Genomic DNA, 25,108 nt, shown 5'->3' with positions numbered 1-25,108 from the left:
CATAGACTACTAACGCATGTGTGACAGCAAATGAACGACCTATGTGCAATCTCATTCAATCGCATATGCGACCTGGGCGTGTCACATCGCATACGAGATCGCATACCTAATTGTAAGGTGTAAAGCTGGCTTAATACAGATATTGGGGGAAACCGTGGTGACTTATGATTTATTGTTTAATGGAACTAAGTGTTTACATGATCATCCTTGAGAACTAAATGATACATGCAAATGGCAAATCAGCCAATAAAGAAAAATAATCCAAAATCCTATGGCCAGAGGTTAAAAAAAAAAAGGAAAAAAATCACGACTATAATTTATTGGAATGACCTGTATTTATAATACTACATAGCAAAAGATAGTTACAAGTTAAAAATAAACAGATATTGGATACTGTATAAATGTACAGATTGTGGAAACAGTTGATAAGAATATTGCTAATTAGTCAGGAGTTATACTGGTGCCTTGGATGATCCGTCTTATTTTCTCAGCATCAGTTTTCACATTTATGTTGGCAGGGTCAATCTTAATGGCAGCTTCATAGTCCTGTAGACCTGTAGGGTTGAACAGTAACATTATTGTCATTATTGTATTTGATGTTTTCTTCTGTTTTTTTCACTTAATTCAAACTGACACATATTTTTCCTATTTACATCCATTATACAAGAGTAAAAAAAATGTTATCAGGACTACAGATGGGAAACCCACAAATGTTCGGGTTAGCCAGTTCCGGCTGGATGTTACAAAAAAAAAAGGCAGATGCGGCACCGGACTTGACCTGAACTTAAGCCCGGACCCACAACCTCATAAGTCTATGGGGACCCAAACTTTAGTGCTATAATATGGTGTAAAGGGTACTTTACACGCTGCGATATCGGTATCGATATCGCTAGCGAGCGTACCCGCCCCCGTCGGTTGTTCGACACGGGAAATCGCTGCCCGTGGCGTACAACATCACTTACACCCGTCACTCGGACTTACCTTCTCTGCGACATCGCTCTGGCCGGCGAACCGCCTCCTTTTCTAAGGGGGCGGTTCGTGCGGCGTCACAGCGACGTCACACGGCAGCCGTCCAATAGAAACGGAGGGGCAGAGATGAGCGGGCGGAATATCCCGCCCACCTCCTTCCTTCCTTTTCCGGTGGACGCACGTAGGAGATGTTCGTCGTTCCTGAGTTGTCACACATAGCTATGTGTGGTGCTGCAGGAACAACGAACAACATCGTACCTGCAGCAGCAACGATATTATGAACAGGAGTGATGTGTCAACGATTTTTGACGTTTTTGCGATTGTTGATTGTCGCTCCAAGCTGTCACACGCTGCGATGTCACTAACGACGCCGAATGTGCGTCACAAACACCGTGACCCCGATATATCATTAGCGATGTCGCGGCGTATAAAGCACCCTTTAGTAAGGGCTAGAGGGCTGCAACATGGGGATGAAAGCAGGACAATTATACTTACATTCATGCGGCTGTCACACTGCTTCCGAGTCTGTTCATTAAACCTTATGAATATTCATAGGTTCCCCAGACCACCCTCTGTGACAGTGTCTGTTTAGTTGCAGTCAGACTGCGCCCCTACTTCTGTGTCGGGATCTGTGATTGGTTGCCCTCATACTGTCTGGGTCCCCGAAGTGGAGTGTAAAAATAAATATTTGGAAAAAATGACATGCGGTCCGCCGTATTTTGATATTCAGTGCAGTTAAAGAAAACAGCTGAAGGCTGTAGCCCCGAGTTGAGCGTTTTACCAAAATACGAGAAGCCTCATGCAGGTTTAGTGGAGTTATTCAAATAAATAATTTAAAAAAGGTGTGGGCTCCCTCCCCCAATTTCGATACCCAGTCAAGACAAAGCAGACAGCTGGGAGCTGGTATGCTCAGGCTGGGGAGGCCTATGGTTATTGCGCCCTCCCCAGCCAAAAAATAGCAGCTTACAGCCACCCCAGAATTGGCGCATCCATTAAATGCACCAATCCTGTCACTTACCTGGCTCATTCCGATTGCACTGGAGTGGTGGCAATCGGGGCAATATAAGAGGCTAATGATAGCTGTGATTTGTCCAAAAAAAAAAAAAAAATCACAGCTGCCACAAAGCCCTGGATTAGAAATAGGTAGGGGTCTATGAGACCCCCCTCCATTACTAAGAATAAAAACACCCTGTCTCAATTTTGCTACATCCTGAGGTCACAATGTGCTGTCACATTAAAAAAGGTGACCGATCACTGCAGCTTGCGGGACACACTGACTGAGCCACAGCTGTGAGCGGTGATGTCAGTGAGTTCACCTAAAGTCACAGCTGTCTGTTCCCACAGTACCCCAGCTGTAGCATCAGGGGTTCACCTGAGGTGAACTCAATGCTGGATTACCGGATTAGGCTATATGCGCACATTGAGTATTGGTTGCAGAAATTTCTCCACCAAATCTGCATCTCCTGCAGAAAAACACGTCAAACACATTGCGGCTGTGGACTGCTATTTCTAAGCTGGGGATGGCCCAATAACAATGGACATCACCAGACTGAGAATACTAGCCCCCTGTCTGCTATATCTGTGCTGGGTGTCAAAATTGGGGGGGGACCCAATGCCTTTTTTTAAATTAAATTTAAATACATAAATAAAAATTAGTCTGTGGTCCCTCGTATTTTGGTACACAGCCAAGATAATGCACTACAGCTGTCTGTTTTACCTGCACTGGGTATCAAAATAAAGGGGTACGCATGTCATATTTTCAAATTATTTATTTATTTTTACACTCCACTTCAGCGACCCAGACAGCTACTGTGAAGGCAACCAATCACAGACGCTGTCACAGAGGGTGGGGCAGGGGAAGCAGTGAATATTCATAAAGTCTAATGAGCAGTGTGACAGCTGCGCGGAAACTCAGTAAGTATAATTGTCCTGCTTTAATCCCAATTTTGCTTCCTAGCCCCTTAGCCGAACAGTAACACGGACTTCCCTGAGAAGTCAGTGTTCAGGATGACAAAGGCTACACTCAGTAGCCGAAAGGCGTCGTCGTTTGTCATATTTCTCCACTTGTGGAGGTTTGCTTGACCTTGCTGTAATGCTTTTTTAAATGGAAACCATGCGGTTATAAAACTTGGAAACTTTACATGGCTGAATACTCCTTCTCCATAGCGCTGGTCAAGCTTTCCCTTTTTTTTTCTTCCATAGCTTCAGGTTGCTACGCCAGAACGTCCGAGCAGCAGGAGAAATTTCGATACATCTTGCAGATGGTGAGCTGAATTCTGTATTTGTTTTTTACTTGATCTGTCATTGTGTGTGCACTAATATACTTCTGGGCAGCCCGGCTGATCAATAGGCTGTAAGCCAGACACTGCATCACACATACCTGTGTGCCTTGCGCCCTATGCAAGCCTCATCTGTTTGCATTTGTAATACTTGTAGACTGTGAGCCCTCGTGGGCAGGGACCTCTCTCCTCCTGTACCTGTCTGTGTCTTGTATTGTTTATGATTATTGTACTTGTCCCTATTATGTATACCCAGGGCCGTATTTGCCACTAGGCACCCGTGCGGGGGGCGGCACTTTCTGGCAGCAAAAAAAAAAAAAAAAATATATATATAATTATTTTTTTTTACATCCCCGCCCCCCGTCCCTCCCTCCGTTACACTCGGCTGTGTTCGGCGGGGGGGTTGAGAGGGAGGAGAGGCGCACTTCTGTCTATTTAAATACATGGCGGGCGCCAGGCATAGTGAGCTGATTAACCCCGGAAGTTCCATCGCCTGCACTTCCGGGGTCAGAGGCGCGCGGGCGCGACAATCAGCTCACTGCCCCGTGCTGCAGCGTCCAATGCTGCAGACGACACACGCCGCGGAGGAGGACGCGTCTGAAGCTGGAGCCAGCCAGGAGAGGAGCCAGCCAGAGCAGGGCGGCGGGCACCGGAGCAGGTAAGGCAGAGCCTAGAATGTATGGGCACCTTACAGGTTAGTTGATGATCGTTGCGATGCCTCTTTTTGTCCACTATAATCATGCAAGGGGAGGCTGGGGGGAGAGAGGCTGAGGCTGGGGGAGGCTGGGAAGAGAGGGAGGCTGGGAAGAGAGAGAGGCTGGGGGGAGGCTGGGAAGAGAGAGAGGCTGGTGGGAGGCTGGGAAGAGAGAGAGGCTGGGGGGAGGCTGGGAAGAGAGAGAGGCTGGGGGGAGGCTGGGAAGAGAGAGAGGCTGGGGGGAGGCTGGGAAGAGAGAGGCTGAGGCTGGGGGGAGGCTGGGAAGAGAGAGGCTGAGGCTGGGGGGAGGCTGGGAAGAGAGGCTGAGGCTGGGGGGAGGCTGGGAAGAGGGAGGCTGAGGCTGGGGGGAGGCTGGGAAGAGGGAGGCTGAGGCTGGGAGGAGGCTGGGAAGAGGGGGGCTGAGGCTGGGGGGAGGCTGGGAAGAGGGAGGCTGAGGCTGGGGGGAGGCTGGGAAGAGAGAGGCTGAGGCTGGGGGGAGGCTGGGAAGAGAGAGGCTGAGGCTGGGGGGAGGCTGGGAAGAGAGAGGCTGGGAAGAGAGAGGCTGGGGGGAGGCTGGGAAGAGAGAGGCTGAGGCTGGGGGGAGGCTGGGAAGGGAGAGGCTGAGGCTGGGGGGAGGCTGGGAAGAGAGAGGCTGAGGCTGGGGGGAGGCTGGGAAGGGAGAGGCTGAGGCTGGGGGGGCTGGGAAGAGAGAGAGGCTGAGGCTGGGGGAGGCTGGGAAGAGAGAGAGAGGCTGAGGCTGGGAAGAGAAAGAAACAGACTGGGGGGAGGCTGGGAAGAGAGAGGCTGAGGCTGGGGGGAGGCTGGGAAGAGAGAGAGGCTGGGAAGAGAAAGAGGCTGAGGCTGGGGGGAGGCTGGGAAGAGAGAGAGGCTGGGAAGAGAAAGAGGCTGAGGCTGGGGGAGGCTGGGAAGAGAGAGAGAGAGGGGCTGAGGCTGGGAAGAGAGAGAGGCTTAGGCTGGGGGGAGGCTGGGAAGAGAGAGAGGCTGAGGCTGGGAAGAGAGGCTGAGGCTGGGGGGAGAGAGGCTGAGGCTGGGGGAGAGGGAGGCTGGGGGGAGAGAGAGGCTGAGGCTGGGGGAGAGGGAGGCTGGGGGGAGAGAGAGGCTGAGGCTGGGGGGAGAGAGGCTGAGGCTGGGGGGGAGGCTGGGGGGAGAGAGAGGCTAAGGCTGGGGGGGAGGCTGGGGGGAGAGAGAGGCTGGGGGGAGAGAGAGGCTGAGGCTGGGGGGAGAGAGAGGCTGAAGCTGGGGGGGAGGCTGGGGGGAGAGAAAGGCTTAGGTTGGGGGGGAGGCTGGGGGGATAGAGGCTGAGAGGAGAGAGGCTGATGCTGGGGGAGGCTGGGGGGAGAGAGAGGCTGAGGCTGGGGGGAGGCTGGGGGGGAGAGAGAGAGGCTGAGAGGCTGGGAGCATTATGGAAAAGAGGAAGGCAGCATTAGGAGCTCATGGAGAGGGGCAGCATGCACGGGACACTTGGAGGAGGGGGCAGCATGCACGGGACACTGTGAGGAGGGGGCAGCATGCACGGGACACTGAGGAGGGGGCAGCATGCACGGGACACTGTGAGGAGGGGGCAGCATGCACGGGACACTGTGAGGAGGGGGCAGCATGCACGGGACACTGTGAGGAGGGGGCAGCATGCACGGGACACTGTGAGGAGGGGGCAGCATGCATGGCACACTGTGAGGAGGGGGAAGCATGCATGGGACACTGTGAGGAGGGGGAAGCATGCATGGGACACTGTGAGGAGGGGGAAGCATGCATGGGACACTGTGAGGAGGGGGCAGCATGCATGGGACACTGTGAGGAGGGGCAGCATGCATGGGACACTGAGGAGGGGGCAGCATGCATGGGACACTGTGAGGAGGGGGCAGCATGCATGGGACACTGTGAGGAGGGGGCAGCATGCATGGGACACTGTGAGGAGGGGGCAGCATGCATGGGACACTGTGAGGAGGGGGCAGCATGCATGGGACACTGTGAGGAGGGGGCAGCATGCATGGGACACTGAGGAGGGGGCAGCATGCATGGGACACTGTGAGGAGGGGGCAGCATGATGTGAGGACAATGTGCAGATCATATTTCATAATCGAGCAAGGTGTGGTGGATATAATTTATAAAGGAGGGCAGTGTGTAGTATATTAGGGGCAGTGTGACAGTCACAGTATATAAGTGGGGATGGTGGGAATATTTTATACTCATGCTATGTTTTGATGTGCCTGTGGTGGTCCCCATTGGGGGGGGGGGTTAGTGCCCTTCATTTCTCATTGATACTTTTTAAAGTGTTTTACAGAGTAGATCTGCCTTAAACAGATGTCGTGTGCGAAAACTCAGTTTTACGTTGTCAATAAGGGGCGCGACCACTTAAAGTGCCTAGGGCAGCATGAAGGCAAAATACAGCCCTGTGTATACCCCTTTCAGATGTAAAGCGCCATGGAATTCATGGCGCTATAATAATAAATAATAATAATAATAATAATAATAATACTAGACAGCCACCCAGTTCATTATTTGGTAGGTTTTTGAGTGGCTGCTTCTTCAGTATTTTGCACTTATACCGTCCCACCTTTATCATGGGGGTTTGCTGCATTCTGCTAGTGCATTGGTAATCCAATTAGGGTCTCTGCCCCTACATTAAGGAGGCTTTACACACTGCAACATCGCAAACGACATCGCTGTAACGTCACCGGTTTTGTGATGTAATAGCGACCTCCCCAGCGACATTGCAGTGTGTGAAGCACATCAGCGACCTGGCCCCTGCTGTGAAGTTGCTGATCGCTACAAATCCTTCAGGACCATTCTTTGGTCCTTTGTTTCCCGCTGTGCAGCATGATCGCTAGAAAGTCTCAGTGTGTAAAGGGGACTTTACAGCGACTTCGTTAGCGACTTCCCTTTCAAAAAGCTGCTTTACAACGTCCCCAATGACTAGCTAGGTCGTTCTGCAGGTCCGGATTGCTGTTGCGTCGTTGGCCAGGTTTGCCTGTTTGACAGCTCACCAGCGACTCAAAAGAGACTTTGTAGCGATCCCGGCCAGGTTGGGATCGCTGGTGGGATCGCTAGAAAGTCTCAGTGTGTAAAGGGGCCTTTACACTGCTCTCAGGTTAATCTCTACCAGCAATTCTCATATGATATAAAGCCACTTAGAGCTAGTGTGAGAAAGCAATTGTTTAAGAGGCTAAAATATAACTTTTAATCTATTCACAATAAAAGCTTAGATTAAGGCACAAAGGTAACCCAAAGCTCTCTGGATTAATGACAAAACAGCCAAAAAAATGATCAAAATAACTCAATATAGCAAACATATAGTGCACAGTGATCCTCAAAGAGGAAATCTCTCAATTCAAAATTCTAGAATGAGTTAGAAACGATCTCACCCATTCCTTGCAGCTTGGGGTATACAGGGTTTCCTCCACATGGGTCCACATAGGACGAGGGCCAGGAACATTATAGGGGCACTAAGAGAGGGTTAGACATGGTCTGCCCTTGTAAGGGCAGGAGCTATTGGGGCATCAGGTGTTATTAAGATTCCTAGGGTCACTGTAGGGCCAGTTGGATGCTGTGTGGACCCGTGTGGAGGAAACCCTGTATACCCGAAGCTGCAAGGAATGGGTGAGATCGTTTCTAACTCATTCTAGAATTTTGAATGGAGTGATTTCCTCTTTGAGGATCACTGTGCATTATGTTTGTTATATTGAGTTATTTTGATAATTTTTTTAGGTACTCATCTATGGGACCATTGTCCCCTTTGGAGTAATAATTATCATACTCAATTTTTTGTTATGTATGTTGTGTTTTTTTGATAATTTTGTTATATATATCATTGGCTCCCTGGATTTGGGTTGTTGGCTGTTTTGTCATTAATCCAGAGAGCTTTGGGTTACCTTTGTGTCTTAATCTAAGCTTTTATTGTGAATAGATTTAAAGTTATATTTTAGCCTCTTAAACAATTGCTTTCTCACATGCTCTCAGGTTAAGAAGCAAAAACCTGGTGAGACAAATTCCCTTTAAGTTGATAGCTACTTGACAGCCGCTCTTCCTATGCAGTGAGGATGGATCTCTGGACCCATGTGCTAGTGACTGGTGGGGTACCAGCCATGAGATATATCTATCCCTAAATATCTATTGTTGAGAAACCCCCTTTAACTACAGCTATTAGGCTGTGTGCACACGTTGCGTTTTTTACCGCGGAAACGCTGCGTTTAGAACCGCAGCGTTTCAGTGGCAAATTGCATGCGTTCAGCTTTCCCAGCAAAGTGTATGAGAAAGCCGAAAAATCAGTGCACACGCTGCGTTTCTAAACGCAGCGTTTTGGATGCCAAAAATCGGTGCGGAAAGAAAAGCAGCATGTCACTTCTTTTGTGCGGTGTGGCTGCGTTCTCTCCCCCATTAAATCAATGATGCGGGTCAGAACGCAGCTACACCGCAGTGAGCTGCTTTTTTGTTGCGGTCCGTGGGCTTTGTCGGCATGCCAGAACGCAGGCATTTACCTGGAAGTGAGGTCAAGAGGTTTCCTGTTGACCTCACTTCCTGGCAAAGTCCTGGAAAGCCCCCGGTGTCGCCAAAGTGCCCGCCCCAACCCCCGACCCCCTCCCGAAAATCCAACATGGCCGCGCGCACAGTAGCGCACCGGCCGCCCTGCTCCTATGATTTCTGTCGCATGTGCCTTGAGACATGCGACAGAAAAATGCCCCCCAGGCCCTGCCCGGTCACCCCCTATTCCCCGGTATTCCCCCTTACCTGTCCGGTCGCAGCGCTGATCCCCCGCGGCCCCCTCCTCCTTCACAGTGCACGCTGGCCGGTCACATGTGCAGAGCAGCTGACAGCCAGCACTGTGTTCAGAGAGCTGTGCTGGCTGCTCACACTCTGCAGCTGTGACCCGGGGAGAGTGGGTGCAGATTTTTGGCACCCACTCTCCTCAAATGGAGGGTCTGCCCTCCTAGAAAATGGGGGATACGTTCCCTGAACGTGCCCCCATATTCTAGAAGGTCCAGAGGCGACGTGGGACGTCCAAATGGATTTCTGCGGACCCATTTTTTTTTCAAATTTTTTGATTAAATTGGAGAACAAGGGAATGATTTGGGGAGTGTTTTTTCTAATAAACATTTTTTTGTCATTTTTTTTGCTTTTGTTTACTGTCAATTAGTTATGTCTGGTATCTGATAGACGCCGTGACATCACTTATTGCTGGGCTTGATGCCAGGTGACATTACACATCTGGTATCAACCCCATTTATTACCCCGTTTGCCAACGCACCAGGGCGCGGGATGAGTTGGGGCGAAGCGCCAGGATTGGCGCATCTAATGGATGCGCCACTTCTGGGGCGGCTGCGGCTTGCTATTTTTAGGCTGGGAAGAGTCCAATAACAATGGCTTTTCCCACCCTGAGAATACCAGACCCCAGCTGTCAGCTTCACCTTGGCTGGTGATCTAATTTGGGGGGACCCCACGTTATTTTTTTTTTAATGCTTTATTTATAAATAAACAAAAAAGCCTGGGGAGCCCTCCAAATTGATCACCAGACAAGATGAAGCTGCCAGCTGTGGTTTGCAGGCTACAGCTGTGTGCTTTACCCTAGCTAGCTATCAAAAATAGGGGGGACCACACGCCATTTTTTTCATTGTTTTTTGTTTTTTTTTGGGATAAATACTAAGCTATGCACCCTTTAGTGCCACATGAAAGGTACTAAAGGTGCCAGCTTAGAATATGCAGGCGGGGGTGGGACGTTATATATATTTGACATCCATTCATCCATTGACGCTTTTTAGGCTGTGTGCCCACAATTAGGTTTTGCAGTGGTTTGGGCGCTGAGTGTTTTCCCTGCGTCCATAACGCTGTGTTGTGCCGTAGAAGCACAGTGGAAGGATTTTTGGAGATCCCATGCCCACTGTGCTTCTTTTCTCCGCAGCATAAACTGACCGGTGGCGTGGCTTCCCGAGCCTCAGCATGTCAATTTATGCTGCGGAGACGAGAGTGTTCTCTGCAGGTAGAATAGAGCTAAAGTCCACAGCAGCCTGAACCCAAATCGTGGGCATGGGCAGCTGCAGGAAGGCTGACACTGTGTACTAGACGCCGTGTCGCTGGATCATGGCCACATAGCCTTAGGCCTCTTTCACACGTCAGTGATTCTGGTACGTTTGTGCTTTTTTTTTAAACGTACCAGAATCACTGACATACGCAGACCCCTTATAATGAATGGGTCTGCTCACACGTCAGTGATTTTTCACTACACGTGTCTCCGTGCGGCGTACCCGCGTGTGCGTGATTGCCGCACGGAGACATGTCCATTTTTTTCTGGCATCACTGATGTCCCACGGACCACGCAGTGGTGTGGTCCGTGAAACACGTGCCAGAAAAAAACGTGCTTTTAAAATAAAAATCATTTTAACTCACCCAGCGTCCAGCGATGTCCTCTGCAGCCCATGCAGCTTGCTGCTTCTGAGCCGGCTCATTATTGTCGCGCATATTCATGATGTGCGACACAGCCGACCCGGAAGCAGCTGCTGCGGGGGTCAGCACCAGCCGGATGCTGCACCGCGGGAGCGATCAGCACCATGGAGAGCGGGAGCGGGCGCAGGTGAGATGATTACTGAGTGCAATCACGGGCCACGGAGAACGGAGCCCGGATTGCACTTAGACAACCCACGTGTGCCGTGATTCACGGCACACGGAGGGACATGTGCGTGTTTTACATGCCAGTGAAAAACGTCAGTGTTTTTCACTGACGTGTGAAACGGGCCTAAAAGTGAGAATATTGTTGCTACAGCAACATTTTGGGTGAAGTAGCTGTGGATTCAAAATGCTTACTATACTGAATAAAATCCTTGAGGGGTGCAGATTCCAAAATGGGGTCACTTGTGAGGGTTTTCAGACGTATAGGTACCCAAGGGGCCCTGCTAATGTGACATGGTGCGCGAAGTTTATTTCAACTTTTCCAAAATTCAAATGGCGCTCCTTCCATTCCAAGCCCTCCCATTTATCCAAACAGAATGTGGAGAAGGAAATGACATCACAGGTTTTTTTTCCAAAGGTCTGTGTTCAATCAACTTTATTAACACTGACAAGTCTTTAAAAAACGCACCTAAAAAAACGCATGAAAACCGCATGAAAACCGCATGAAAAACGCATAAAAAACGCATGAAAAACGCATGCGTTTTCGATGCGTTTTTCTCAAAAAGCATTGTTTACAATTCTCCCCTCTGCCAGAGGGTGCGTTTTTTTCCGCGCTGAAAAAAAAGCAACGTGTGCACATAGCCTTAGGGTATGTGCGCACGTTGCGTACTAGCCCAGCACCGTAAAAGGTGCACTTCAGAGCGCAGCTGAAAAGCTCCGTTCTGAAGCGCATGGTGCCGGCGAGAACGTGCGCTCTGCCTGCAGCTCCTGCCATAGACAGAGCAGGAGCTGCCGGCAAAGCGCACGGAAGAAGTGACATGTCACTTCTTTTTGCGCAGCGCTTCGGCAGTAGCCGAAGCGCTGCGCTCTGAGACGCCACGTGCGCACGGCCCCTGCACAATCTCCATAGACTGTGCAGGGGACGCAGGACGCATGCAGTTACGCTACGCTGCAAAGCGCAGCGTAACTGCATGAATTTACGCAACGTGCGCACATAGCCTAAATGTTAAAGAGAGAGGGGAGCCAGCACGATCTGAAAATGGCATGCATCATATAAAAAGTGCAAATTCACAGATTTATTCCAACTGTACTGTAATATAAATGAGATTTTTAGCAAATAATCGATCAATTCTTTGAGCCACCCCTGCCAACGTCAGGGCAAATCTCAATAGGGGGGGTCCTACTCTATATTCTGTATTTCATGTGCCATGCGGCCTCCTAGATAAAGTTAAAAGCAGAACCATAATGGAGCACACATACCTGTAACCTGTATATAACCGCTTCTATGTTGCAAAAGAGGCAAATGTGGATAGAGGTCAGCCCAGGTCCCAGCATGTGGAGCAAGCTCTACACATACCAGGACTATATCAGAACTGACCCTCATAGTGCCAGACAGCAACCATTGATAAAGGCGGACCAGATCCAAGTATGGTGCTTAATTAGCAATGCCTGTGGAAAGGGTGAGGCAACTGAATGTGTACAGCTACCAACAGGAGGAATATATTGCAAACCAAGATCAGGCGTGCATAGCATGGTGGTGACCAGCCACCAGACATTTGTAGCATAACTACAACCAGAGAGAGAGGGGAGCCAGCACGATCTGAAAATGGCATGCATCATATAAAAAGTGCAAATTCACAGATTTATTCCAACTGTACTGTAATATAAATGAGATTTTTAGCAAATAATTGATCAATTCTTTGAGCCACCCCTGCCAACGTCAGGGCAAATCTCAATAGGGGGGGTCCTACTCTATATTCTGTATTTCATGTGCCATGCGGCCTCCTAGATAAAGTTAAAAGCAGAACCATAATGGAGCACACATACCTGTAACCTGTATATAACCGCTTCTATGTTGCAAAAGAGGCAAATGTGGATAGAGGTCAGCCCAGGTCCCAGCATGTGGAGCAAGCTCTACACATACCAGGACTATATCAGAACTGACCCTCATAGTGCCAGACAGCAACCATTGATAAAGGCGGACCAGATCCAAGTATGGTGCTTAATTAGCAATGCCTGTGGAAAGGGTGAGGCAACTGAATGTGTACAGCTACCAACAGGAGGAATATATTGCAAACCAAGATCAGGCGTGCATAGCATGGTGGTGACCAGCCACCAGACATTTGTAGCATAACTACAACCAGAGAGAGAGGGGAGCCAGCACGATCTGAAAATGGCATGCATCATATAAAAAGTGCAAATTCACAGATTTATTCCAACTGTACTGTAATATAAATGAGATTTTTAGCAAATAATTGATCAATTCTTTGAGCCACCCCTGCCAACGTCACGGCAAATCTCAATAGGGGGGTCCTACTCTATATTCTGTATTTCATGTGCCATGCGGCCTCCTAGATAAAGTTAAAAGCAGAACCATAATGGAGCACACATACCTGTAACCTGTATATATAACCGCTTCTATGTTGCAAAAGAGGCAAATGTGGATAGAGGCCAGCCCAGGTTCCAGCATGTGGAGCAAGCTCTACACATACCAGGACTATATCAGAACTGACCCTCCCAGTGCCAGACAGGAACCATTGATAAAGGCGGACCAGATCCAAGTATGGTGCTTAATTAGCAATGCCTGTGGAAAGGGTGAGGCAACTGAATGTGTACAGCTACCAACAGGAGGAATATATTGCAAACCAAGATCAGGCGCGCATAGCATGGTAGTGCTCCATTATGGTTCTGCTTTTAACTTTATCTAGGAGGCCGCATGGCACATGAAATACGTAATATAGGTTAGGACCCCCCTATTGAGATTTGCCGTGACGTTGGCAGTGGTGGCTCAAAGAATTGATCAATTATTTGCTAAAAATCTCATTTTTTTTTATTATAGTATAGTTGGAATAAATCTGTGAATTCTCACTTTTTATATGATGCATGCCAATTTCAGATCGTGCTGGCTCCTTTTTCTCTGTTATCACTGTAGTTATGCTACAATTTCTGGTGACTGACCATCACCATACCAAGCACGCCTGATTTTGGTTTGCAATGTATTCCTCCTGTTGGTAGCTGTTCAGATTCAGTTACCTCACCCCTTTCCACAGGCAATGCTAATTAAGCACCATTCTTGGATCTGGTCCGCCTTTATCAATGGTTGCTGTCTGGCACTGGAAGGGTCAGTTCTGATATAGTCCTGGTATGTGTAGAGCTTGCTCCACATGCTGGGACCTGGGCTGGTCTCTATCCACAATTGCCTTTTTTGCAACATGGAAGCGGCTATATACAGGTTACAGGTATGTGTGCTCCATTATGGTTCTGCTTTTAACTTTATCTAGGAGGCCGCATGGCACATGAAATACGTAATATAGGTTAGGACCCCCCTATTGAGATTTGCCGTGACGTTGGCAGGGGTGGCTCAAAGAATTGATCAATTATTTGCTAAAAATCTCATTTTTTTTATTATAGTACAGTTGGAATAAATCTGTGAATTTTCACTTTTTATATGATGCATGCCAATTTCAGATCGTGCTGGCTCCTTTTTCTCTATTAATGTTAAAGTAGAAATGGAGCCATAAAGTAATAACTTGGAAGTGACAGCAATCGGCAGAGTTAGTTATTATGAGTCTGAATGCTGTAGAGGTCATTTTTGGAAACAATGGAACGGGCAACCATGTTGATTGTCACCTTTGAGTCAGCTTGAGCATTATCTTTAATGTCTTGGCTCAATAGATAGAGGTGAGAGAGTAGTTCTCTACTAGTGACTTTGGAAAATAGTGAATGATTGTTTTCTTGTATCGACCACAGGTAGTTAGGCAATACTTCATATTCTATATACATTGCATAACTGAGAAGTTGAAGCATTACATAATGTGTTCATATGAAAATATACAATAAAGTGCTCGAGTGAAAGATTCCTCCCATTATGTCAGTGACTTTTCACATTTTTCTTTACTGTCGTTACTCTGTTGTCTAGAGATACTGCTCTGTTGCTCAAATTCATCTCAAACAATACAAAGAAAATAGCTTTATTCAGGAAAACCTTGAAAAGTCTTATTTTGTTCTTTGTTCTATTCAATATCAGAAGCCCTTGAGGAAGAGTGCTTTCTTGCATCTGCACTTTTTCTAACAAGTAATTGCAGAAAGCAAGGATTAATAAAGGTGACCTTTGAGATAATATGGGGAGCATGTGAACAATAAATCTTTTTTGCTTGCTTTAAAGCCTTTCCATACATTCCTGGATTCACAAGATTCCCTGCTTTAATAAGACCACTCAAACATCAATGTGTTATATACAGAGAAAATAAAGAGATAAATCGATCAAGAAAAACTGTCAAACAAGAGCGTGCCATTGTCCAAAGTTCTTCAAACATTATTTTATACAGAATGGAAGTACTTCCATTTGCCGGTCTAACAAATACCTGAGCTCCTATTTCTGCCAATCTGTTTTCTAGTTCCTCCACTTGTTTTTCCAACTAAAAAGGTGGCCATACATCCTAGGCCTGGTACACGTGCTTCCTGTGTTCTACATTGAGCATTGCATCAGGGTTCCCAATTAAATCCATGAAAAATGGGATTGAGACAGAACCATTCGCTATAATGAGATAGATGGAGCCATTTTGCACTCAATCTGGCCACCCTTCTGGCCGTAAGTGCAACAATGGTAAACATGCACAGCCAAAGTATGTAAGGGTGCTACACTTGTGCTCAAAAGTTTACATATCCCGGCAGATTTTTTGCTTTCTTGGATTTTTGCTGAGAATATGAATGATAACTCAAAAAGTTTGTTCCACTCATGGTTAGTGGTTGGGTGAAGCCATTTATTGTCAAACTACTGTGTTTTCTCTTTTTAAATCATAATGACAACCAAAAACATCCAAATGACCCTGATCAAAAATTCACATATCCTGGTGATGTTGGCCTGATAAAATGCACAGAAGTTGACACAAATGGATTTGAATGGCTAATAAAGGTAACATCCTCACCTGTGACCTGTTTGCTTGTAATCAGTGCGTGTGTGTGCATAAAAGCTGAGCTAGTTTCTGGGATCCAGACAGACTCTTGCATCTTTAATCCAGCCACTGACATTTCTGGATTGTGAGTCATGGGGAAAACAAAAGAAATGTCAATGGATCTACAGGAAAAGATAGTTGAACTGTATCACAACAGGAAAGGGATACAAAAAGATATCCAAAAAATTGATCCTGCCAGTCAGCAGTGTTCAAACTGTGATTGACAAATAGAAAAATCAGGGACTATGTATAAACCAAACCACAATCCGGTAGACCAACAAAAATGTCGGACACAACTGCCAGAAAAATTGTTCGTAATGCAAAGAAAAACCCACAAATAACATCTGCTGAAATACAGGACTCATTGCAAACGAGCGGTGTGGCTGTTTCAAGATGCACAATAAGGAGGTACTTGAAGAAAAATGATCTGCATGGTTGAGTCACCAGAAGAAAGCCATTACTGCTCAAATTACACAAAGTATCTCACCTACAATACGCCAAACAGCACAGAGACAAGCCTCCAAACTTCTGGAACAAAGTAATTTGGAGTGATGAGACCAAAGTCAAACTTTTTGGCCACAACCATAGACATTACATTTGGAGAGGTGTCAATAAGGCCTATGATGAAAGGAACACCATTCCTACTGTAAAGCACGGAGGTGGATCACTGATGATGTGAGGATGTGTGAGCTACAAAGGTACAGGAAACTTGGTCAAAGTTGAAAGAAAGATGAATGCAGCATGTTATCAGCAAATACTGGAGGAAAATTTGCAATCATCTGCCCAGAAGCTGCACATGGTACGTACATGGACGTTCCATCATGACAACGATCCAAAACACAAGGCCAAGTCGACCTGTCATTGGCTATAGCAGAACAAAGTGAAGGTCCTGGAGTGGCCATCTCAGTCTACTGACCTCAGTATTATTGAGCCACTCTGGAGAGAACTCAAGCGCGCAATTCATGCAAGAAAGCCCAGGAATTTACAGGAACTGGAGGGTTTTTGCCAAAAAGAATGGGCAGCTTTACCATCTGAGAAAATAAAGAGCCTCATCTACAACTACCACAAAAGACTTCAAGCTGTCATTGATGTTAGAGGGAACAATACACGGTATTAAGAACTAGGGTATGTGAACTTTTGATCAGGGTCATTTGGATGTTTTTGGTTGCCATTATGATTTAAAAAAAGAAAACACAGTAGTTTGACAATAAAACACATCACCCAACCACTGACGATGAGTGGAAAAAAAGATTTTGTGTTATCATTTATATGCACTGAAAAAAGGCCAAGAAAGCAAAAAAATCTGCTGGGGTATGTAGACTTTTGAGCACAACTGTATATCAGCCAGCAATATTAGATGCAAAGAAAAAAAGATGGGAATTGCAGTAATGATAATAAGCAGACCTACATGCAAATATAATTCATTCTATTAAAGTCAAAGTGTTTATCATAGAAAAATCCCTTTTAAAATCATGAATATTTTAATTGGATACTCTTTAAAAACATCTGAACTAGTGCAAGGTAGCGTACAGTAGGGAGTGACACCTATAGGCTCAGGTTTCTCTCCCCTTTCTGTGCACCTAGAGTTTAATCGGTTTTGCACAAGTTGGGATGTTTTTAGAGAATATCCAAATAAAGTATTTATGATTTTAAAAGGGGTTTTTCTATGATACACATTAAGGTTACCCTGACTTATATACAATTTAGATTTTCTTGAAGCCGAAGTACAATGCGTAATTACAATAAATTAAAACCAATATGTCCACAACACCGACCTCCAAGAGGTATATATGTAATATTCACAAAAGGTGTAATACTAGATGCAATAGTATGGGTCCTAAAATGTGACCCTAATAATTCAGAAATAAGGAAATAAGGGAAGGTATACCACTTAAAACTTGAATTCTTGATACTCTGTCATATTAAAAAAGGTATCTGGTATCTTACACGTTTCAAGCATCTAGTACGCTCTTAATCATAGACAAATACATGATTAAGAGCGCACTAGACGCTCAAAACGTGAAAGATACCAGATGTCTCTTTCAGGATGAATTTTTAACATGCCACATTAACTATACTAATGGATTTTATTTAGTCCGGAAACCGCTCTTTCCTTTTCTCTGTGACCCTAATAATACAGAATACTGTATATCTATGTGCATATATATAAATTTGGAGTGATGAGACCAAAGTGAAACTTTTTGGCCACAACCATAGACATACATTTGGAGAGGTGTCAATAAGGCCTATGATGAAAGGAACACCATTCCTACTGTAAAGCAAGGAGGTGGATCACTGATGATGTGGGGATGTGTGAGCTACAAAGGCACAGGAAACTTGGTCAAAGTTGAAGGAAAGATGAATGCAGCATGTTATCAGCAAATACTGGAGGAAAATTTGCAATCATCTGCCCAGAAGCTGCACATGTGACCCTAATAATACAGAATACTGTATATCTATGTGCATATATATATATATTTGGAGTGATGAGACCAAAGTCAAACTTTTTGGCCACAACCATTATATATATATATATATATATATATATATATATATATATATATATAAATCCAACAATAACAAATAAGTTCCAGAAATATATCTGCATATAGAATATCAATCATAGACTGTCAAAAGACGGTTGTTAGCGCTTCACCCCAACCCTATAAGACTGCAGCTAGCCTCAGAGGCAATAATCCCTCAAATTGCCTGGATACAGAAAAGTTATTTAAAAGATTTTAGAGCTAAAATCTAATAAGGCAGCGCTGAAAAAGGGTTCTAAGTTAAATTTTATTATCCTTGTTCTAGAGGTAGGAATATCACTAATAAAAATGTAATACAAGCTTGCACATATAACACACAAAGTGAACATAAAATAAAAAGTGGCACAAAATACGCAGCAGCCAGAGGCTAATCTATAGTGTCAAATTGCCCCAGCCGGCGGCAGACACGATCGTGCTAATAGATTTTAAGCTGATGAACAGTTGCTCAATGAGGGTGTACTAACTTAGTACCAGTCTGAAGTATCACAATAATATGGGGATAAAAATCCACAAAGGCAAATGCCAGTCCACAGGCAGAAATCCTTAGAGAAAAGCTTAAGATAAAACCCGTAGGTTCCACACAGTCCAGGAGCCCTTTGATAAGTTTAAATTGCCCGCGTTTCTAGTGTGAATAACCAGCGGGAGTGCAGCAAGACACCGGCTCATTAATATGCCCAAATGAGGGTTACCTGAAGTCTGTGTCGGGCAAGAAGGCTCCGTGTGCTGCGGTTCCTGCGTGATGCTCCTTCCTCCTATCTGACTATGGTTACTTCAGTGCGGTTTTCTCCAGCACGCACTCCTCAGGTCTGGAGAAACAGAGCCAGCAGAGCACTGTTAGGTGCTCGGTTCCAAAGTGGGAATAACTTGATAGATGTGAGGCTCTTCAGGTGGTGGTTCGGGCGTCCACCCTGTGAGCGGCTTACACGCTCCTCAATCAGAAAACAAACTGACAGTTTAGGTCTACACCGTAAATGGTGAGCTGAGCAGAATCAGATGCGTGTTTCGGGGGCGCTACTGGTTTCCTTCCTCAAGGATCAACAAATAAGTTCCAGAAATATATCTGCATATAGAATATCAATCACTAAATAGAGTGCAATAAAAAATTACCAATAAAGTGCTACTACATAAGACAGTGGCATGCAACAGTTTAGCCACCTTGGACAAAACTACTGTTATTGTGAATAGTTAACCCCTTTACACAATTCTGACCATTGTCACTTAGAAAGATTATAAAGCTGGAATGTGTCAACCAATCCCAGGGATTCCAAGACTAATTTTTTGTGACATATTGTTACTTCATAACAGTGGTAAATTGAAGATGATATTTTTTGCGTTTGTGAAAATATCGTAAATTTAGAGAGAATTTAGAACATTTTGCAATGTTCAAACTTTTAATTTTGATGCCCTTACACCAGAGAGGTACAGTATGTCACACAAAATAGTTAATACATAACATTTCCCATGTCTACTTGACATCAGCACACTTTTTGAAACATTTTTTTTTTTCTTAGAACGTTAAAAGGGTTCAAAGTTTATCAGTAATTTCTCATTTTTCAAACAAAATTTACAAAACCAGTTTTTCAGGGCCCACATCACATTTGAAGTGACTTTAAGAGACCTAGGTGACAACAAATAACCAAAAGTGACACCACTCTAAAAACTGTACCCATCAAACTGCTCAAAACCACATCAAAGCAGTTTATTAACCCTTTAGGTGCTTCACCTGAACTAAAGCAATGAGGAAGGAAAAAAAATAAAACTTTTTACTTTTTTTCACAACGGTAACGAGAAAATACACTGTAAAATTTGATTTGAAAGTTCTCCTGAGAACACAGATACCCCAAATTTGGTGGCAATCTACTGTTTGGTCATATGGCAGGCCTCGGAAGGGAAAGAGCGCCATTTGAATTTTAGAGCGCAAAATTGTCTAGAATAGATAGCGGAGGCCATGTCGCATTTGGAAAACCCCTGATGTTCATAAACAGTGAACCTCCCTATTTTAGATACTGGACCCCTCAAAAAATGTATTTAGATGTTTAGTGATCATCTTCAACCCACAGGTGTTTAACAGAATTTTATAAGACTGACCTGTGAAAATGAATAAAAACAAAACATTTTTACGACAAAAATGTTGCTTTCATCTAAAATCTTTCATTTTCACAAGGATAACAAGAGAAAATGCATCATATAATTTGTTGTATAATTTCTGAGTGTGCAGATACCCCATATGTGGTGGAAATCTACTGTTTGGGCGCACAGAAGGGCTCTGACGGGAAGGAATGCCATTTGACTTTTAGAACGTAAAATTTGCTGGAATCATTTGCGGACGCCATGTTGCATTAAGAGAACCCCTGATGTGCCTCAACAGTGGACCTCTCCCTCAAATGACTGCATCTTGGAAACTACACACCTCAAGGAATTTACCTAGATGTTTGGTGAGCACCTTGAACCCCCAGATGCTTCACAGAATTTTATAAAGTTGAGCCGTGAAAATGAAACAATACATTTTTGACCATAATAATGTTGCTTTTGGGGGGGGCGTGGCCAGCAGGCAGCATGAGCGGTCGCATCTGAGAGCAGCTCCGCAGTCCAACGCTGATAAATACTATTAATCCTGCCGAAATTGGTGCCTAAATACACCTCCGGATTACCTGTGGTGCGGTGAGCATTCTGATCGGTACCATGAGCAGAGGTCGCAGCGCTGCGGCGGCTGAAAAGCTGAAGAAGTTTGCTCGGGACTCCCAGCAAGATGGTGTCGGCAAGCAGTCGGAGCGGGAATCCAGTGAGGCGGAGGAGGAGGAGAGCATGGAGGCCGGATCCAAGGAGCCGCGGGAGCTAACCCTGCAGCAAGTTACTTCGCAGTTACTTGCGGCGATCCAGGATTCAAAAGTGTCGCTGACGGGCAAAATCGAGGAGGTTAAGATTGATGTGGGACTCCTCCGGCTGGACCTGCAAAATCTGAGAGAGCGGGTAAAGGAGACGGAGCAGCAGATCTCCACGCTGGAAGACGACGCAAGAGCGACGCCGGGCAGATTGTCCTCTTTGGAGAGCGCAGCAAATAACTGGGCGCAAAGGGCTGACGATCTGGAAAACCGCCTGCGTCGCAATAATTTAAGAATTCTGGGGATGCCGGAGAGGGCAGAAGGGAGCGACCCATGTAAGTTCATGGAAACATGGCTTTCTGAAACTTTCCCTGATGCGACGCTGTCAGCGGCATTCGCTATAGAACGAGCCCACCGGGTACCGGCCAGACCTCCTCCCCCGGGAGCGCAGCCTAGACCTCTCCTGGCCCGACTGTTGAGCAGCAGGGATAGAGATGCGATCCTTGGTGCGGCGCGACGCAAAGGCCCGATCCTACATAATAATGCTCCCATACTGATTTTTCCTGACTTCTCTGCGTCTCTTCAGAAAACGAGGGCATCCTTCATTCAGGTGAAAAAACGCCTTAGAGATCACCATATTGCTTATTCCATGATCTTCCCGGCTCGTCTCAGAGTGGTTCATCAAGAGCGATCCTTGTTCTTTACATCTCCTGCGGAGGCGGATGACTGGATCAATACACTAAAGAGGAAGCGCTGATGCGTTACAGCTATGAGCGACGCCGAGAGGATCGCTGTTGTGATGGCATCGTGGTTCTGATTGTTTATTTCATCTCCTTTGGATTGAGGTCGGTGATACGATTCCTTTTCCTGGGACGCCTGGAATCGCTGTTGCGATAGTTTTAGGATCATCCTATGCAGATGGTCGGCGTCCCTCGATATTGAAGGCGCGATATATCTTTGGTTCCTCCATCTCTCCTACCAGGCGAGTGGAGCGATGTTCGGGATCGCAGTTGCGTCCGCGTCCAACTCCTTTGGCTCCAGTTTGTGGAGAAATTGACGATTCCATCAGGATGCGATGGTGCGCTTGCGACCCCCGGAAGCATGTGAGTTACTGGATGTGTTTATTATTGGCCTTCCATTGTGCCGGTCTCCAGGTTGGCCCCCCCCCCTCAAGGCTGGGCAGCTGGAGATGGTGCCTCTGAGTGTGTCGGGACCTGAGCTCACTGCGATTATTACTAAGCCCTGTTTGAGTTCTGGCATACTCGTCGCTGGTGGGACCGGATTGAACTGTCTTCAGGCGGGACATGTGCCAGAACGCTGCTGCGGTGCCATGATCACTTTCATGCGATCTTGAACTATCCTGCATCTTGCGATCCAAAAGGGGACTTTACTCCGGGTTTGCAGTATTTGGCAACGCACTTAAGTTCAGGATGCTGAATTCTGTCTTTAAAGCTATATTAAGGTTTTTTGGGGTCACCATACATGATAGTCACTTATAATTTGGGATTGCCTGCAAATTCTCCTTCCATTTCCTTTACATTCCTATCTCTTCTTACCCCCTCTCAATCTCACTTACTTGTCTAATCCCTCGGCCCCTTTATCTCAGCCTCATACCCATCCTTGCTATTCTATTCCTATCTACCTCTAAGTCTTCTTTGCTATTTTCTCCAACTTCCCTCTTCAACCTTCATCTCTCTTCTTCAGTTTCCACCCAGTATGCCCTCCGTTACCTCTCTTCTTCTTATATTTCTATATTCCCTCCTCCTCACACTCTCTCTTCTTCCGCCCATCTTAATTTCTTTCCTCTTTCTTCTCTTCCCTTGCCCCTTTCTCTCTTCCTTACCCCCCCCCTTTTTTTTTTTTTTCCCTTCTCTCCTTTCTCTTCTCTCTTCTCTTTCTCTTTTTCCATATTTTTATGCCTACTTACTCTGGGTTCTCTTACCTACGTATGATTAAAGGTTATGTTGCAGGATAATTTAATACGTTGGACTGCAGGAGAAGCTTAAGTCCTTGTTTCGAGGACACCCCCGTACCAAGTACACCATCTAGCCACGTTGGTTCACCCTGGTCGTTACTAGGGACACTCTCTCCTGGTCACACTACTGGATCAGTTCTTTCGGCTGTGTGTTTGCAACCGATAGTTTGTATTTAAGGGTACGTTTGCCCAAGTTCTACTGTGGGTTAAGTTTTTGACATTTCCCTATTAATTCAGTACGAGATACATTTCAATGGCTTTAAGTTTGATGACATGGAATGTTAGGGGGCTGGGCACATCCAGGAAACGGGCGGCAGTATTTGCACATATCAAAAAATCTAAAGCTCAGATTGTATGTTTACAAGAGACCCATTTGTTGTTGGAAACCACGAGAGTGCTTCAGAAGCCTTGGGTTCAATGGTCAGCTCACTCTGTTCATTCCTCATATTCGAGGGGAGTATCGGTACTAGTCCATAAAGCATTGCGGTGGGACCCGGGTAAGATTATAAAGGATAATGATGGGAGGTATGTGTTTATCCAGGCTCACATCGATGGGATCATGATAGTGATCTTGGCCATATACATCCCCCCTGCGATGGGAATCTCAATTTTGTATGAAGCGGCTAAGTTTGCCTCACAATTCCCGCAAGCCTTGGTGCTCTGCATGGGGGGACTTCAATTTGATTAGTAACATAGGGCTGGATAGATTCAACACCCGACAGGTCCCGATCTCCCCTACGATGCAAACTAGACTGAGTGCATTCCTACAGGAGGTGGGGTGGAGTGACATGTGGCGGTTTTTTAACCCAGTACTGAGAGAATACACATGTTATACCCCAGGGAAAAACTCATTGTCTAGAATTGATTACATCTGTGGAAATGAAAGAGTCTGTGCCCATATGCAATCGGTGTGTCATCTACCCAGATCAGTATCAGACCACTCTCCGGTATTTGTCAGCATTAAGTGGGAGGGTTGTAAATCTCGTAAAGTGTCACGGAAGATTAACCCTTGGTGGCTGTCACTCTTTGGCACCAATGATAGGATTCCTGATCAGCTCAGGGCATACACCGAGACTAACTCCGTGGAAGAGAATCACTCGGCTTACTGGGACGCGCTTAAGGCGTATTTGAGGGGTTGCTGTCACTCCTCTATCTCTTATGTCAAGAAACAGGCGGCCAGAGAGGAGGAGGAATTGGCCACTCAAAATAGAATGCTTGAACACAGATTTACCTCAGACCCTTCTGAAGGAAACAGATCCCAGTGGCTACAGGCTGGGAGGAAATATCTTTTGTTCCTGCAGGATAAGGCTAAGAGGCATGTCTTCTTCATGAACCAGAGATATTTTGAGCAAGGGAACCAATCTAGTAGTTTACTAGCGTTCCTGGTGCGCCAATCCACTAGCTCACCTGCGGTCCTTAAGATCAGAGACTCCGGTGGCGAATCAATCACCTCCGTCACTGGTATCCTGAAGGTGTTTCTGGACTTCTATAGGAACCTATATGAGTCCAGGCTGGCTGTGTCAAGGGAGGAGATCACTGAATACTTGCGGGATCTGGAGCTTCCCAGATTGACTTTGGCCCAGAGGTCGGCCTTGGATGATCCCATTAGCATGGAAGAGATGGTGGAGGCGATGGGAGCCCTCAATAGGGGTAAGGCGTCTGGCCCAGACGGACTCCCGATTGAGATATTCGACAAGTATAGGGTGGAGCTGGTTCCGGCTCTCCTGGAGACGGCTGAGGCTTCGTTCCGCAGGGGACGGTTGCCTGATTCCTTCTATGAGGCAACCATCGTGCTACTATTGAAACCAGATAAAGATCCACTGGATTGTGGCTCATACAGACCGATCTCTCTGTTGAACTTTGATTACAAAATTCTTACCAAAATTTTAGCAACTAGACTCAATAAAGTGATCTCCTCCATAATACATGAGGATCAGTCTGGATTCATTCCGGGTAGAAGTACTTCGGATAATCTGAGGAGGGCACAGGTGATTCTACAGATGGGCACCAAGTTAGAGGAGGATTGGGCTTTGGTCTCCTTGGATGCGGCCAAGGCCTTTGACTCTATAGAATGGCCATACCTGCTGGAGGTGCTGCGAGCATTTGGTTTCGGCAATGATTTTATTAGATGGATTGAGATTATATATAAAGCCCCAACGGCTAACATTCAGGTGGGAGGCGGAGTATCGGAAACCTTCCATTTGGAAAGGGGAACCAGGCAGGGATGTCCTCTATCCCCTCCTCTGTTCGCCC

The 25,108-nt window shown here is 46.2% G+C and overlaps 1 protein-coding gene across 2 annotated transcripts in view; it reads right to left on the bottom strand.

Moving 5' to 3' along the window:
- Positions 1 to 310: 310 nt before the first annotated feature.
- DNAAF4 (dynein axonemal assembly factor 4) overlaps positions 311 to 25,108 on the bottom strand; it is a 122,170-nt gene continuing 97,372 nt past the window's right edge. For both annotated transcript variants that reach the window (XM_075345750.1, XM_075345751.1), the window contains exon 9: positions 311 to 554. In XM_075345750.1, the coding sequence (XP_075201865.1) occupies positions 442 to 554 (113 nt within the window). In that variant the 3' untranslated portion in view covers positions 311 to 441. The remainder of the gene's footprint in view (positions 555 to 25,108) is intronic.

The sequence above is a fragment of the Anomaloglossus baeobatrachus genome, chromosome 4 (assembly GCF_048569485.1).
Source record: "Anomaloglossus baeobatrachus isolate aAnoBae1 chromosome 4, aAnoBae1.hap1, whole genome shotgun sequence".
In the NCBI taxonomy this organism is placed as follows: Eukaryota; Metazoa; Chordata; class Amphibia; order Anura; family Aromobatidae; genus Anomaloglossus; species Anomaloglossus baeobatrachus.
This window is presented reverse-complemented; position numbering and strand designations above follow the sequence as displayed.